The sequence below is a fragment of the Homalodisca vitripennis genome, chromosome 2 (genome assembly GCF_021130785.1).
Source record: "Homalodisca vitripennis isolate AUS2020 chromosome 2, UT_GWSS_2.1, whole genome shotgun sequence".
Lineage (NCBI taxonomy): Eukaryota > Metazoa > Arthropoda > Insecta > Hemiptera > Cicadellidae > Homalodisca > Homalodisca vitripennis.
Window position 1 is genome coordinate 165721117 of NC_060208.1, and position 18341 is coordinate 165739457.

At 30.9% G+C, this 18341-nt stretch overlaps 1 protein-coding gene across 1 annotated transcript in view; it reads left to right on the forward strand.

The window, feature by feature from the left end:
* The window catches only part of LOC124354998 (putative sodium-coupled neutral amino acid transporter 7), a 32344-nt gene extending 15266 nt beyond the window's left edge, over positions 1 to 17078 (forward strand). The window contains exons 2-7 of the mRNA XM_046805857.1: positions 1588 to 1712; positions 2753 to 2951; positions 5396 to 5531; positions 5644 to 6057; positions 8751 to 8950; positions 10528 to 17078. Coding sequence (XP_046661813.1) covers positions 1588 to 1712; positions 2753 to 2951; positions 5396 to 5531; positions 5644 to 6057; positions 8751 to 8950; positions 10528 to 10712 — 1259 coding nt within the window. The 3' untranslated portion in view covers positions 10713 to 17078. The remainder of the gene's footprint in view (positions 1 to 1587; positions 1713 to 2752; positions 2952 to 5395; positions 5532 to 5643; positions 6058 to 8750; positions 8951 to 10527) is intronic.
* The last annotated feature ends 1263 nt before the right edge of the window (positions 17079 to 18341 follow it).

The following is an 18341-nucleotide window of genomic DNA, read 5'->3' on the forward strand; positions in this document are numbered from 1 at the left end:
ATTCCTTGTATTACGCAAAATTATTTACTCTTTGTACGTAATTCAAAATTAGTTTTATTAACATATGACGTTTCTTTTGTTTATTATTTTTTGTTGATATATTTACTTATTTACCTGCTGTATATCTCTTGAAAATGTCTTACGACGAAATATAGAGAATTTTTATGTTCTTTTCTTCTATTTTTTTCTATCTTATTGAAGATATATATATATATATATATATATATATATATATATATATATATATACATTGAGTTGTCGTCCTTGAAAGTCCATTGCACTATGTCAACATTAATTATAATATATTATTATTATATATAATAACAGTGAATAAACAATATAAACAAAGAATACGTATGCAATATAAACAAGTAACACTTGCCTAAAGTTTTAAATTACTAGTGTCACAAGACAATTAGGCCTATTCATAATTTGAATAAAGTGCTTTATATTTTAACCAAGTAGTAATTGAATTTTTTAATTTAACGAGAGTAACTGACTGCTCTGTATCAGGTAATTTATTAAACAATTTAATTTCCGTGTATCAATGACTTTCTTAGTTTTTTCTAATCTAACATTTGCAATGGCACAGTGGTCCTATTACATTACACATTACAAGTCCCATGTAACTACAGTGTAAGAGACAGTGGAAGAGACATGTATTCATTGAGTTGTTGTCCTTGAAAGTCCATTGCACTGTGTCAACATTTACAACAGATAATACTTGTAATACTGGCATTTAACCATTGATTTGTTTTTGAAATATGGGTTTCTGATGATTTATCTGAAAGTTCCTTGATAAAATCATCAGTTTTTATAGTTCATGTGGTATAACTTTAGATAGCATGTAAAACAGATTGAGATTCAATTGAATATCATATTTGGGGCAAGATATAACCACTTAAATATTTCTTAAATAATCTAGAATACATGAAATTAATTAATTAATTAGATGAAATTATAATAGGTGAAGTTTAAATTTAAACAACACAATATTCCATAATAATGTAAGGACTTAAAACCTGAAGTGTGTTTAAGTAAGTTTAATGATATTTTCTCAAAATAATTAACGCTCAAGAGTTTAGGCAAGATATGGAGAGGTTATCAAAAGTATAAGATATAATCCATGTAACTTTTTTTGAAATTGCTTTTATAAGACACAGTACAATGAAAATAAGTTTTCTGTTTACTCATTTCAATCCTTTCTTTATTTATTTTAAAATTATTTATATATTTAGAAATACTTGTTTATTACTAAATGTTTTGTTTGATAGAGTGGTGGCTTTGATAATGATTTAATTGAAAACAGGAGGACTCACATTGAGGTTCTCAGCAAATATAGTGCATGCTCTTTACTCATATAAAGAAGAATGCTATGGAGCTCACCAGTGTTATCACTTATTTCGTATTAGTTCAAAGGATTTTCAATTTAGTCTGACACTATTCATTGTATAAAATGTACTCCCTGAACAAAGATATGTGAATTGGTTGATTGACACAATCAATCAATCTTCTTGTTGGTGAATGCTGCTGTCAGGATCACTTTCCTTAGACATTTAATCTGAATATGTGCTGTTTTTCCTATAGGTCAGTCCAGCAGACTGGCAGCAGTATTCCTGTTGGTGAACGCTGCTCTGGGAGCTGGTCTCCTCAACTTTCCACAAGCCTTTGATCAAGCTGGGGGAATATCTGTTGCTCTTCTGGTTCAGTTGGTATGTATCAGGAAATTTAATAAGTATATGCATTTAAATTATATTAATATAAGTGACCTTATTATAAATAAAGTTTTTGAGATATATTCTTTATGTTTAAAATTAATATATTCTAACAAATTAGTTTGTGTTTTAAATGGGACGTTTTATGTTTTGTAGCTTCAAGTTCTTAATGTCGGTCAATAACTTTTTTCAAACTCTCATTTTCTATTTAGCCATCAATGTGAATAAAATAGTGATATCCAATAAAAAATGTTTTCTCAGCTTTTATATTTTAAAAAGGTTTAAAATTCAAGTTAATGCCAAACTTTAATGACAAACTTTAATCATGATAAATACTAGTTGTTTAGCTTCTCAGGGAATAAGCTAATGCAATTTTACCTACCTAGTTTTAAGACTTTACCCACACACACACACACACACACACACACACACACACACACACACACACACACACACACACACACACACACACACACACACACACACACACACACACACGCACGCGCACACACGCACGCACGCACACTCACTCACACACACTCACACACACACACGCACGCACGCACGCGCACGCACACACTCACTCACACACACACACACACACACACACATACACATATAAATATACATGGATGAAAAGTTGAATAGTCATCTGACAAATTTAGTTTGCACAGTTTTGGATTGACTAAAATATAAGCTAAACTTGATTAGACATTATTTTGTATTGAGTTAAGATTTATGGTTATTATTAAAAGAATTAATTAACATTATAACTTAGATTGTATTTATTAAAAACTGTATTTTTAATACATTTTTAAATTTTTGTAAGGTATAAATTAGTCTATATCTTTACATAAGGTTTACATTATTTCTAGTTAACTGCTTGTATTTACACTTTGAAAAATACTTTTATTTGACTTCCAAACTATTTTTTTTTGTGTGAATTAAATTCAATAATTAACTATTGGGGTATGTGAGTCAATGTATGTTGCCTCTACCACACTCTTGTAGGAAAAACTAATAAGAGAAACACGCAGGTACTGGTTTGCTGTGTGTGTTTCGGCTTGCTTGTATTGGCACACTCATCATGGCATGTCCACGCTGCCACACTCCAGGGCACAATGGCCGGAACCTGTGGCAAAAAGGGCTCAATTGTTTGTTCTCTCCTGATCGCTCTTTATTGCTTTGGCACTTGCGTCACATTCCTCATCATCATCGGTGACCAGTTTGATCGAGGTACTGGTTTATAATATTCTAAAGCAACTTTGCAAAAAGTATTATTTAGTGTCAGATAGAAATACATCTAATATTCAGTTATTGGTTGAGCATTTAGCAAAACCTCTCCTACCACTTGCTGATGAACAAAATCCAATTTATGGTTGCTAAAGCACGGTAAGTGTCAAAACGGGATGCCCAAGAGGGTTGAAGAAAAACACATAGTTAAACAAATTATTAAACAGTGTATATTGTAAAAATTAACTCTTACAATATTACAGGACCAGTCCAAAACTTCATCTGTAATTTTTTTTTAAATTTTGGCCCATGTTCCAAAAACCTGCATATATGGAGAATGTGTGATTTTGTATGCTTTTGGGACAATAATCATATCTATATTATTATTTATTCAAAAGCTCTGGTTTTGGGCGTTGCTCTTTTATAATATATTCTGCTGAAAAATATATATTTATATATTTAGGCATATAGAAAAAATATGTTTATCTGTATATACTTTTAAATCATGAATTATACATATTATGAAAAATTATAAAAATCCGCCAGCGGTAGATCACACAGCAGGTCCTTCTCGCGTAATTTCTGACCGCCAATAAATTGCTTGGTTGGTTCTAAAAGACATATTAATATGACTTTTTTAAAAAACAGATTGTATGAAATTACTTTGTTTGATTGTCATATATTACGTGGTTTCAAGTTTGTACATGTACGAGGCACGTCCAGAAAGTAAGTGTACTGGTACTATCACAGCTGTAGGGAATACTTTTTCGACTTGTTGGCAACACTACCGCGTAGCCTCAATCCTCCCCTTCAAAACAAGACCAATCCGAGGTTTTGGTATTTATAACAATACCATTCGAATTATTTAACTGGGTTTGGCTGAAATTTGGTTTTGAAACTCCACCTCTACTACCTACATCTTTATCAAAATTAAAAATGGTAAACACCGGTCCATTGAGAGTTACTCTCCAGGCCCAGATGTTGTCTCCTGTCAGGGTAATCTAATTATGATGAAACATCACCAAACGATGTATTAGATATCTTATTATTGTAGGTTATAATATAATAAATCTGCATTCCAGTGTTTTAAATATGATGTCAACAAATATAACACAAACTACAGATCCTCATGAGGTCTTTGGAATCCTACTGTCGAGATTTTGTTAATTGTTGCTACATGTAAGGGAATTTATCAAAGCAAATTACCCGCAATCAAGACAAAAACTTTAGAAAAAACTGTTGGTCCTCAACAGCCCTCTTGATCTTGGGCTCTTGTTTTTCCCATTTAAAAATGCTGTAGTTATTCTACAAACAGAATGTTTCATAATTGTTAATGCTTTGCTCTATGAGAACTTGTGCCAGTTTTAATTGTACTATTTTAAAGTAGTGTTTTATTTATTTTACATTAGTTAAGTTTATTCAGGGAGACAAGCCCACTTGACTGGAGTCTCACTCTGTTCAATAACATGTCTTCTCTGTATTTCAGGTGTAAAGTAATATTCTGTAGGGTCTCATATTTTTAATTTGTTCATAACATGTTTGATACTGTTATATTTTTATAAAAGTTTACTGAGTATAGTATAGTTACTATACAATTTGTTCTTTGTGTAAAGTTCAATATTGATAATAACAAATTACAACAGAAACACATTTTGAGATCTGTTACTTTTATCCTTTTTTGGGTATTAAATTTCAAACAAGGTAATGCATTCAAAATGTAAATAACACAAAGCGCATGGATATTAACTCACCAGAGTCAAAGTTTGTAACAAAAACGTTATATATGAAATTGACAAACATATAATATATTAAATCCAGAACAAAGACAGGAAAATTACAAATAAGAAATTACAACACATTACAGAATATAAAGCTGACTCCATATAACTTAATTCTCTTTGAATTATACAAATCAGATAATTAAAACTAAAAAAAAAACTAATAGTACATTATTGTATACTTGTTAATTTTAGTAGTACTTTAACAAAGATCAAAGTTTACTGTAGAATATATAAAACTTGACTAAGTTCTATGTTTCAATTTAATCTTACTTATTAACTTTCCATTATGTTAGTGTTGTGGTAAATGTGGAATGTACTGTACTGCATTGAATATTTTTTTTGTAGTTCAGCAAATTAAATGTTGGAACCAACTTTATTAAGGGTTCAGAACAAATCGAGGATTTCATAATTTATGTTAACTAGTTTGTGACAAGAACCTAAATAGGGTGTTCATTCTTTGAGATAGTGCAGTTGGTTTTTGGTTGAGTTTTTTTTTATTTTTTAAATTTCACAGCACTTTAATTTCTACAATAGTTACATAGCCTCATAGACTGATTTTTCGGTGATTCTGAATATTTTTTAGTATATTAATTACTGTATAAATACAACTACTTTTGATATTATGTACTAAATGATATTCAAAATCTTGTTTTCTTTTTGTTTCAGTGTTGAAGTCATTAGTAGGCCCCAATTTTTGCTATTCATGGTACATGAATCGCCAGTTCACCATATCGGCTTCTGCATTAGTTTTCATTCTTCCTATGTGTTATTCCAGAACTATTGATTTCTTAAAGTATGCCAGGTATGAATCCAACCATTACTTAAAACGTGTTATTTCCTTTCGTATCTGGGATAATGATTCTATTATGAATAATATGAGTAATTATCAGAATATTGTATCATGTATGTTTCAGCTCTTTAGGTGTTCTAGCTGTGGTGTACGTTGTGGGTCTTGTAGTTGCACAACATTACACTGGTGACTTCGTACCGGGTCCCATCAAGACTTCTCCTGACCATTGGACCGATGTTTTCTACGTAGTTCCAGTCATCTGTTTTGGTTACCAATGTCACGTCAGTGTAGTGCCTATCTACTCGTGTATGGATGATCGCCGCATGGGCTCATTCACTGTGGTGATAGTCGCCACTCTTGCCCTCTGCTCCTCGGCATACACTCTCACTGGAACCTATGGTTACCTCACATTTGGTAGTGATGTGTCAAGTGATATCCTGGAGGACTACAGTGGGGCCAGTATGGCTGTCCTAGTCGGCATCGTTGCCATCGCAGTCAAGACTGTCACCACATACCCTATCCTGCTGTTTTGTGGAAGGTAAGTCTCCTCGTGTTCTAATCCTCTTGAAAAATGTGGATCAGAAAAATTTGTTACCTTATTGTCAATGATAAAGAACCAAAAATTGAAAATTTTGTTATCAATTTTGATTTAAAAATTGTTTTAATAATAAACTCTGAATTTGAATGTTATTTTGAATGTTAGATGTGGGCATTGAAGAACCATAGGTTTAATTGATTATAGATCTATTGGTTGTATTTAGGTAACTGTTAAAACATATCATAAAATTCAAATTTAACTAAGTCACAAAATCAAAATATCCAATGTTTTATTCATGACATAGCATTTCTTATTAGTTACAGTGTTTAGTAGTTAGTTAATAACTACTGACATAGAGCAACAAGGATAAATTTGATTAAATCGGCGTATGAGTTGTCCTGTTGATTTGTAATCAATAGTATTTATCATTTTATTGTCATAGCATACTGTGACTAATACCGATTTCTGATAGTTTGTAAATGTTCTAAACTTAGTTTTACTTTCTTACACTTCCATAAACCATTCAACAAATTGGCACTAGCGTATTCATTTTGAAGAGCACTTAGTTGAGTTTTTAATATTTTCTGTTTAATAGCATGAATTGTTTGTTATGGTTGTTTGTAATGTATGTTCCTTAGATGTAAATGAACATATTACTAACATTTTATATTATTTTAAAGTAAAAAGGCACAAGTAATTGATTTAAAATAAAAATGTACATGATTTTAAAGGTAAGTATTAGTGAAGATGCGAATAGAGTGGTGCTTCGCCAATCGTTGTTTGCCCATCTGATGAGTTCCTGTGCCTTGGCCCATGACATGACACACATAATTAGTGCTTTGCTAGGATTCATGAAAATAACTAGATCCACAATTGGTTAATTATTCCCATCAGGGTCACATGGATAAACAGCAATTTGGTTAATTGTACCTGAATTGTTCTGTGACATGTCTTGACAACCTGAGTGGTTGAAGGACACTAGTTGTGAGCAGAACCGGTATCATAATGATATTTTTCACTTATTAAGAAGTACAGTGTATTTATTTCATGATAGAACTGAAACAGCAAATAAGTTTGAATCCTGATTTGAAATCTCAGTCTGAAGTGATGTCCTTTTACTTAGGCACATGATGTTTGATAAAAATAACATCTGAACAATAATCATAATATTTATTGGAATTTGATAATAACATTATTGGATTTATTAACATGTTTCCTACTGACAATGTCAAATATGAATTGGAAAAAGTACTGACACAACTTAATATATTTGGGATGTTTGGTCTCAATAGACAATAGACAATAATCTTTATTGACATATTCGTGGAGAATAGTACAATGCATCAAAAATACAGAGATTGTGACTAAAATTGTTGTGACATAAATTCTTTTTCTGTGTAATAGGGTCTGTCTTGTAGCCAAGTAGTGAGGGTTTTATTCAGATTCCTGGCTGGTGTGTTTCTTATGTTGTTCGGGAGTTTGTTGAAAAGAGTGCTCCCTTGTAGCATGGCTTCTTTTCATACAAGGTGAGCCGATGCATCGGGAGAGCAAAATTGCCCTACTCCAGTCCTGACCATGACTCCAGATTCCAGGAGTTAAGTCTGAGACAGCGTCAGATACCAGATGCTGCAAAGAAAGGAGGGTGAACTGTAGCTAAACTCAAAATTCAGTATATTCATATTGAAAGGATTTAAAAATTGTATTAAAGCAAATATTGCTTTAGGAGGACTGGAAAGGAGGATGAACTGGAGCTAAACTCAAAATTCAATTGAATCAACCCTTCCTACCATAGCTACGTTATGTGTGGAATACTCGGTAGCTCCGCCATGCTTGTACATTGTGTCTATCACATCATAGTACACTCAATTATGTACCTGATGAGGCAATGAGACTACCACTTCACCTATTTATAGGTGTCTCTAATATAGAAACAATGTAAATACATAGTTTTGAGCTTCTTCATTGTTGTCTTTCTTTGGATCTCTCCAGATGAACATGAATTCAGATTCCAGGAGTCAAGTCTGAGACAGCATCAGATACTAGACACTGCAATGAAAGGAAAGTAAACTGGAGCTAAACTCAAAATTCAATTGAATCAACCCTTCTTACCTTAGCTACGTTGTGTATGAATATATTGTATTTGCTGATTTAATTGTGATTTTCTGGGTTCCTGACATTTTATTTCAGTTATTATTTCAGTATTGTTTAATTGTTTTCAAATATATTATTTAATTTGAATTAAATTTGTACAGTTAAAACATGTAATATTTAATAATATAATTTTCTTTCTATAGCAAATTTAGTTCCTTTCTATTTATTTAAATTATGAGATTTTAAAAACTTTGATTATTGTATACAGTAAAACCTAAGGCTTTTGAGATACTGTTATAAATTATTTAACAAGGGTGCAATTAACTTATTAATAAAAAAATGAGATGATGGATTTCAAATAAATTTGTTTTGTAATTGATTTGACAAGGTGTTGAGATTTGATCTGACTGAACATGTCCATATTGTAGCTTTGAGCTCATTAGATTTGATATTGAGACTTGACTGTATTTAATGTAACAGAGAGGCCTTAACAAGTGTCTGGTTTCAGTTCATTGGAGAGTTTATTTGACTGAACATGTCCATATTGTAGCCTTGAGCTCGTTAGATTTGATATTGAGACTTGACTGTATTTAATGTAACAGGGAAGCCCTAACAAGTGTCTGGTGTCAATTCGTTGGAGATTTTGAACCATCATACCCACCTACAGAGAGGTTACGTCGAGTAGTGATTTCAACCCTTTGGTTCGCAACTACCATTGTCCTGGCAGTCATCAGTCCTGGCATTGGCATAGTAATTGATGCTCTTGGAAGTCTAGCTGCTGTCTTCATATTCATTTTGCCTGGTATGTGTCTGTAGAATACTATATGGTTCATTAATTATGGGTTCATGTTCTTTAATGAATTTTTAAACTCTTATAACATAAGTATTTAAGTTACAACTAAATTCATATTGCATATTTTAAAAATATATACAGTAGTTTAATGAATACTGCATATTTAAATCTGGGATCTTTGTGAGGATCAAACTGCACACCTCCACGCTGTAGGAATGAAAGGATTGGTCTCTTTCAGTTTTAAATTCACGGCCATGCTGTGGGCCAGTTGTTTAATCCATTTACTCTATCATAAGAACATTTAATAATGTGACAGCTGCTTAACTTTTAACTTTTTTACCATTAAATTAGTGATAAGGTATAAGGAAGTTGTAAATATATATATATATATATATATATATATATTTACAACTTCCACATTTAGTTGGAGATTTATAGTAACCAGACCTCTACATCGAGCAGTAATCTTGTTGATTGTGTAAGTGTTCATATCATCAACTATAATAAATGGGAAGATGTGATATAACCCTTACATTCCCATGCACATGTCCCGTTATAGATTCATAGTAAACAGACATCTAGCTTACGTGTAACTAGACTTTGCGAGTGTAAGTTTTAACATCATCAGCTGTTATAAGTAAGAAGACATTATATAAATATACTCCTTACACTCATATGTCCAGCTATAGATTTATTGTCTGAGCGTTTGTGAAGTCTATTACTTGAGAAGCTGGGAAAATTTGTGTGTGTGTGTCTCTCTGTATGTTCACACAATATCACAAGAACAAATTGACCAATAGACTTAAAAATTTTGCAGGATGCTCCATTTCTATATATTGGCAACATCAAGTTCGATGATTGTGCATGTCACTCCATTGTAAGATGAATGTTAGCAAACATCTATACACTGGTCTTATGGGTAACTATGGTGGCAACGAGAAAATTACAGAATAATAAATTTAAAAACAAACTGAGTACATTCCATCCCATTTTAACATGTGACCTAGTAACACATGTAGCCTGAATGAAATGAGTTATAAACTTGAAATCTTACATGTAACTACAACAATGCCCTTTACGCGACACACGGTGTGTTGTACTCCTACCTTGTAATGAATAGAACTCACATAAAGCAGTAATTAGATGTGTAGAGTCTAAATGTTAAATTGACATTGCTCAATGTAGTTTTTATGTAAAAGCTGCCAAATAATAATTCTAATATTTTAATGTAATTTTTTAATAATATGAGTGTTAGTATGCTAAGACTAAAAATCACTGTTTTAAACTTTAATTTTGGAAGTACAGGATATATTTTGTTTTTTGTTTTCAAATATTTCGACCAATGAAACAGTGATCATTGGCATTAAAAGCATTAATAAAATGAATACCATACAAACAGTACAATTCACGGATAGTTTTGGAAGAGCATGCTTATTTTGCTATGATTGAATTTCAAACAATAGGCCTTTGAGTTTAAAATAAACGATTACTGCAGGCTTGATATAGAAACCACCTGATAGATTTTTACACACGTTATCACATGATAGCTGTCAAGAACCTTCAATATAGTATTTCTCTGTCTATAGGTTTGTGTCTACTACAGACTTGTCTACAGCGGGACCCGTGCCTAATGGTGAATCGGATGCGATGGTATGTGGGCATAGCTGTGATGTTCGCTGCGGTAGGGGCTTTCATCATGGGTGTGGTGCTGGTGCAAACAGTGGAGAGAGTCCTCACCACACCTGCTACCCCATCTTATCTCTGTACCTGATCTCATGTTATGCTCAATAGGTTAGGCTAGTCAGTGATAATCTTTCTTCCAATAAGTAAGTTATCGTCCTATAATAATGTTGTGGTGCTGTTTAATTGATTTAACCAATGAGATTACTTTCTCTACTGTTTTTAGTTTTTTAGGATAAAGTGAGACTAGTGTGTTTGCGTTAGACTTAAATGGCCTTTTGAATTTCATATTATGTGATATTTATAAAATATATTTGATATACATAAGAACAAACAAATAGTTGATGAAGTAATATAGTATAGACTGCCCAAAATAACAAGGTATTAATAAAATAATAAATACAAAATATATTTATAAATACAAGTTATAAAATGTCGTTTTAAAATGTTTAGGCACATATTAAGCCTTTTATATGTCTATAAGTTATTTCAATACTGTAGGGTATGAGTAAAGTGTTAATTCACCTAGCCTCAGATGACACTACATAGCTACATGTAGACCTACCATCAGGAGCTGCATACTCTCATATGTATCTGCCTACATTTTATAAAACACACTTATTTGCCAATTTTACTTTTACTATTTTTCATAAGTAGTAATGTTTACACTACCCAGAATAGTTGTGCAAAGTAGATAATTATGTGATATAATTAAAGTTTAATACAAAGAAATCGTGAATATACATGGTGTGTAAAATGTATGGAAATATCTTAATATTTTTTAAACCATAGCTAATGAAATTTACAAACTTGGCATAATGTTTTTTGGCTATCTTAATTACTATTTTATGCACAACAATCATACACGTACATTGGGGAGATGGTCCATGGGCTGTGTCATGGAAATTTTTAACGCAAGCGTGTGTTAATATGCATATCACTTTAAAGCTCATTATCATTAGAACTTAATGCTGCAAACCACAATCCATAAGTTTTAATCATTATAAACTGGTGGCTGTTGAAAAAGAATCAATGTTGAAGTTTTAAATGGCTGCCATTTTTTTATACGATAAATGATTTAGGAATTATTCTTTCAGAAAGTATAGGACTTTCGGTGTGTACTGAAAGTTTTATGTATTGCAAACAATAACTAGGAACAATATTATAAATAATAACATTGTCCTCAAGTAAAATTTTCTTTTAAATTGTAGTATAGTGACAAGCATTTTTAATGCACTGTTGTACATAAAAATGTGAACAAGAACAAAATATGAGCATACATTTTAAAGATTAAATTAGTTCCCTCAGTTATTGATAATAATGAACAGCAAACATCATAGTGATGGCTACTAGGTTACATAAGGGATGTGAGGGAGAGTTTTGAGTGACTTGACTAACAATGTTGACATACTTGCTAGATTGAGAGAAAGTACTCACTCGCTACATATATCCTATGTAAAAAAAATATCACTTCCCTACAACAGTAAAACTAATTATATTTTTTCTAAGCCAATTTATATAATAAATATTGAAACCATTAATTAACATAAGTAAGGTAGAGTTGAGGTATGCTTGTAAAGGTCAGATTTGTTACGCATATCTCTTTGAAATTAAGTGATTTCGAAGTTTAACCAAGTAATGGTAAGTTTGATAAGTTTCTTTGAGTACCCTGTAAACTGTAAAACATGATGAACTCAATGTGAACATCAGTTACTCAATGTGAAACAGTTTTAAGAAGATACAACTGAGTTGTTTATTAATAGGATAATGTTAATGTTTTAAAGTATGGAATGCCATAAGGAACTTGATTATTATTTTATAATAATTACAATGTACTCAACATATGGTTAGTCCCTGTATTTCAATGTCTATTACTTTCATTTTGAGGCCCTATTATTAATATTACTGTATACAGTATATGAATTGGGTATATTTGTCTTTATTTAGTAATTTATTTGTGTATTCTTACTAGATAACTGCAAAACCCTATTAATATCTTTTTCTACAGCATACACAGATCGTGTCTTACAGATATCCATGTTTGTGGCAAGTGGAGTCCCTATAGTAATATTTTATCTGGATGGTTTGAAAAGAAAAGTGACAATTCAATGTCATGAATGTCACTGCTATCTTATAGATATCAGTTAAAGTACAGGACTATGACACCTGTCCTCTATATCTCACTTGTTTTAGTAATAGCTGCATAGTGTAGATGACACATGGAGTGACATAGTGATGGGGGAGCTCTATAGTATAGTTGAGTGATGTCATATGATGCTGTGCCGTCTCTGGTCAGTAGACTTGTCTGTTGATGACACTTAAAGTGATATAGTTATGGGGGAGTTGTATAGTATAGTTGAATATAATATTTGATGTTTTGCTATCATATGATGCTGCTGTGCCGTCTCTGGTCAGTAGACTTGTCTGTTGATGACACTTAAAGTGATATAGTTATGGGGGAGTTGTATAGTATAGTTGAATATAATATTTGATGTTTTGCTATCTTTGGCCAGTTGTAGATCTGTACACCTGTCAAACCTGTATTGAATAATGTTAGTATGAAAACAGCATTAACCAAACGAGAGGGTGACAGTAGGAAGTAGACAAACCTGCTTTGAGAATGTTAGCAGAGAACGCCATTAACCAAACGAGAGGGTGACAGTAGGAAGCAGACAAATCTGTATTGATAAATGTTAGTATGAGAACGCCATTAACCAAATGAGAGGTGACAGTAGGAAGTAGACAAACCTGCTTTGAGAATGTTAGCAGAGAACGCCATTAACCAAACGAGAGGGTGACAGTAGGAAGTAGACAAACCTGCTTTGAGAATGTTAGCAGAGAACGCCATTAACCAAACGAGAGGGTGACAGTAGGAAGTAGACAAACCTGCTTTGAGAATGTTAGCAGAGAACGCCATTAACAAAACGAGAGGGTGACAGTAGGAAGTAGACAAACCTGCTTTGATAATGTTAGTATGAGAACGCCATTAACCAAACGAGAGGGTGACAGTAGGAAGTAGACAAACCTGCTTTGATAAATGTTAGCAGAGAACGCCATTAACCAAACGAGAGATTGACAGTAGGAAGCAGACAAATCTGTATTGATAAATGTTAGTATGAGAACGCCATTAACCAAATGAGAGGTGACAATAGGAAACAGACAAACCTGTATTAAAAAATAAAATTGTGAGTGATAGATGAGTATGGGCTACTCTTAATGGCTTCCAAGTGCAAAGGGGGTAAGTGTAATAGTTATAGCCAAACTTTTATAATTCTGAAATGCAAAATGATATTCTCTAAACCCTCTATATTGTGGCATTGTTTCTAAAATAAAAGTAGAGTATAATCTTGTTTATCCAGATCTCAGAGTAATTCAAATAGATTTTTATAAAATTGTGCACATTTTTTTAAAGAATAAACATTTTTTAAATATACAGTGTAATTTGTATTTTTTGAACACATGTTATTACTTTAGTTTAAAGTGACAATATATAAGTTAGCAATGTTGTACAAAAGATTTATAATTATAATTTGGAAGATGTTAATGATTGGTCTTAGTCCGATAATAGCCTTGGTACGATGACTGACATATACATTGTACTAGCAATTTGTTCTTGAATGGTAACGGAACAGTAAAAACTATTCTGATAATGAACTGAAAGGTGTTATGATTGGCCTCAGTTCGACAGTAGCATAGGTACAAAGACTGACGTAGATGTTGTATTAGCAATTTGTTCTTGTGTCTGGGGATATTAAAAAATAAATATTCTTATAATAAAGTGGAAGATGGTATGATTCATTGTGATCCAACAGGTTATATCAGCTATTGATTTAATTTTAGCTTTGAAACATTTGCGTACTTTCCGGAAGCAGAGTACCAAAGTTAACAAAAGGAATAACTTTTTACTAAACAGCATTCAACATTTCTTTTTATTGTTTTTGTTCTCTATACTCTGTCTCTGTCAAACGAAATAATAAACTGGCTCTGTTTAACTATTATATTCATAAGAAATAAATTCCTTATTATTTGCAATATATGTATTTTTACTGTATTCTTGGTTTATCTGGATTTTTGTTTATCCAGATTACTTCTGGTCACAAATAATCTGGATAAACAAGATTGTACTACAGTATCCATCTGAAAATTAGTAAAGCAATTTCTAAATTTAACCAAATAGAAGAACTAAGATATAGTTTTCTTTCTTAAGTAATTTTACTGTTACTTACATGTCTAATTAATTTTTTTTTAATATTTTACTTTATAAATAATTAATTCTTTTTTAAATGTAACAAATAAATAATAATATGCTTCAAGATAATCTTGTTCATTTTTGTCATAGATATGCAATTTTTATTTTGTGTAATTAGATCAAAATGTTTTAGTACAAACAGACATTTTTTAATTTTAAAAGTAATAAAAATTAGGTGTAAGTAAAACTAGTAATAAACCAAACAAATGATTTTGGGAGAAATGTAATGAAATAATGCAAACTATAGATTAAATATAAACAGTAGCTGTGTACTTTTGTCACAACACAGTTACATACATCGAAAAATTGTGTATTCTAATATCCGAGAATAAGTAATGGCATAAAATAAACTAATTGATTTATACGAATTCCCATTACAGAAATGTTAGATGCGTTAATGTTTGCCCAGTATAATAAACTGGCTCTGTTTAACTATTATATTCATAAGAAATAAATTCCTTATTATTTGCAATATATGTATTTTTACTGTATTCTTGGTTTGTCTGGATTTTTGTTTATCCAGATTACTTCTGGTCACAAATAATCTGGATAAACAAGATTGTACTACAGTATCCATCTGAAAATTAGTAAAGCAATTTCTAAATTTAACCAAATAGAAGAACTAAGATATAGTTTTCTTTCTTAAGTAATTTTACTGTTACTTACATGTCTAATTAATTTTTTTTTAATATTTTACTTTATAAATAATTAATTCTTTTTTAAATGTAACAAATAAATAATAATATGCTTCAAGATAATCTTGTTCATTTTTGTCATAGATATGCAATTTTTATTTTGTGTAATTAGATCAATATGTTTTAGTACAAACAGACATTTTTTAATTCTAAAAGTAATAAAAATTAGGTGTAAGTAAATCTAGTAAAAAACCAAACAAATGATTTTGGGAGAAATGTAATGAAATAATGCAAACTATAGATTAAATATAAACAGTAGCTGTGTACTTTTGTCACAACACAGTTAGATACATCGAAAAATTGTGTATTCTAATATCCGAGAATAAGTAATGGCATAAAATAAACTAATTGATTGATACGAATTCCCATTACAGAAATGTTAAATGCGTTAATGTTTGCCCAGTATTAGCACACCAAGTTTACTGTTCATTTATGAGTTTCGTATTATACAGTTTTAAATTCAATATTTTATGAGCATGCTTTTTCTTTGAGTCCAAATTTTATAACCCTCGAACTGGCAAATGCCCAATATTGAGTGTTTTAGTAGCAGTATAACAGTTCTTAATTTTTAGCTTTTTAACATTTTTTTCTACATTTATAAAATATGGTCAATTTGTATTTGTTTCAATATTAAAAGAAAAAGGATTTCTCTATTGGACCATTCTTACTATGCAGCAGGCTGCAAATAAATTTTGATACATATTTTTCTGAAACTTCTATTGGCCATAGACTATTTAAATTTAAATATCAATATAGTTAGAGGAACACGTCTGGTATTTCAAACGTTTCATACAGGATGGAAGACAATTTTTATTTTGAAATTCATGCATTAAAATGTTTATTTCTCTACTTGCACATGAACAGTGTAAATAGAGCCTATAGTGGTCTATATTTACATAATATAGAGTTGCTCGAGTTATAGTTGTGTGAATAAATATAATCCTAAATTATGTTGTTTTAAGTTATGTTTAATTAATCAGCAAATACAATAGTTATGATTAAGTAATTTTTGGGACATTTCAGTCAATAAATGCAATCGTATGCATCTAGATAAGTTTTATAGAAGTTGGTTATTAAATATTGCACCTCAAAATATGTGTAATTGATTTCCCATTTGTTTGATAGTATTTTGCAATTATATAAGGTAGTACTTATTTCTTTATTAACATACTGATTCACTGGTTATGTTCAAGCAAGTGTGAAAGGCTAAGATGTGTGTTATAGACTGGCTAGCTGAATAGTGCCATCCAGTTAAATTATTTCATAGTTTATTAGTTATGTATTTGATAGGCCTACTGGTTAATTATTTTTATACTATTGTATTTATGTATACTGTGAATTGTTAATTATATTTTATTATATAAATGTTCATGTTTTTTAAAAATTACAAAATTTATTGTGTGTGGAAATTAAAATATCATGTATGTATTTGATCTTATTCATGAGATGTTTGGAATTGACTTATATTTTTGTGTAAATTAAATAAAGCCACATTGTTGGATTTTTATTTGTTTTTCCCTGTTATCAAATCAGTATTCCTTTTTTCTTAATCTTGTTTGTACACTATTAATAACAAAATCTTGTGTTTTTCCAAAAGTAACAATTTACTTTTTACACTTTACAACTTGAAAAAAAATCAAACATTTTAGTTCAGTATAAAGCCAATCTTTATACTGAAGTTCATTACTGACGATGCATTACGTCAAGAGATATCAGGATTATAGACGTTTTCCATTTAGTGTTATAACAGAAACATGATATGAAGAAATATCAGGATTATAGATGTTTGCGGTTGTTAAGTGTTACAACAGAAACGATTGTTAAGTGTTACAACACTCTTCTATAAGTGTTAAATTCTCAAACATAATATGTTTAAGAACATAAAAAGGAGAGCACTTAATGCAAATATTTTGAATTAAATTATACAGTTCATTGTCAAGATGATGACAATTGTTACCCCCTCATGGAGGCATTACATTAAATGAATTTTGATAAAAAAAAACAGCATTTCTCCCTTGATATGCCAAAAACTATACTAACCATAGAGGTAAAAATCCAAAGCAAGCTTTATTTTTATGTGTATATAGTTAGGGATAGGACTGTTCTTTTGACCAAAGTTTAATAAAAGAAAATACACTCAGGTCAATATATAAATTTTCAATAAAGAATCCATCAAAGATGGAGTTGCTTACCTCTTTTTATGATAGATTAATGAGCTTGTGCCCAGACAACGACAGACCAATAGATGATCTCAAAAAAGTTAAATTAGGTCTTAAACAGAATAAATATTTGAGTCTGTCATAAATAAGTGCAAAAATATAGTAGGAGATACTATACATTGTTACCACATTACAGTGTACTCAATTGAAGATTAAGAGCCTTGCTTCCTTTCGAGAACCATCCTATGATGATACTATATTTTTAGTATATAAAATCCATTGATTATGCCCTTTTGGACTAAAAAATTAATTAGATATCATTATCTCTGTCAAATTCAAAACCAACTGATAAGGTGTTCTACTCATTACATGTTTTGGAGATAACACAATCATTAACTATAGTACTGTATACAGTTGAATTAGATAAATGGCTTCATTATTGTAGTTTAAATTGCACAACACAACATATATAACTTGACAAAAATCCCAACTACCCAGATCACACAATTGCATTACAACTTTTTAAATTTTGTAGGCTTACAACTACATGACTCGACAGGAGACTGTGACATGAAGAGGTAGATGACAGGTTATGTTACGTAATCTAGACTCCTGCA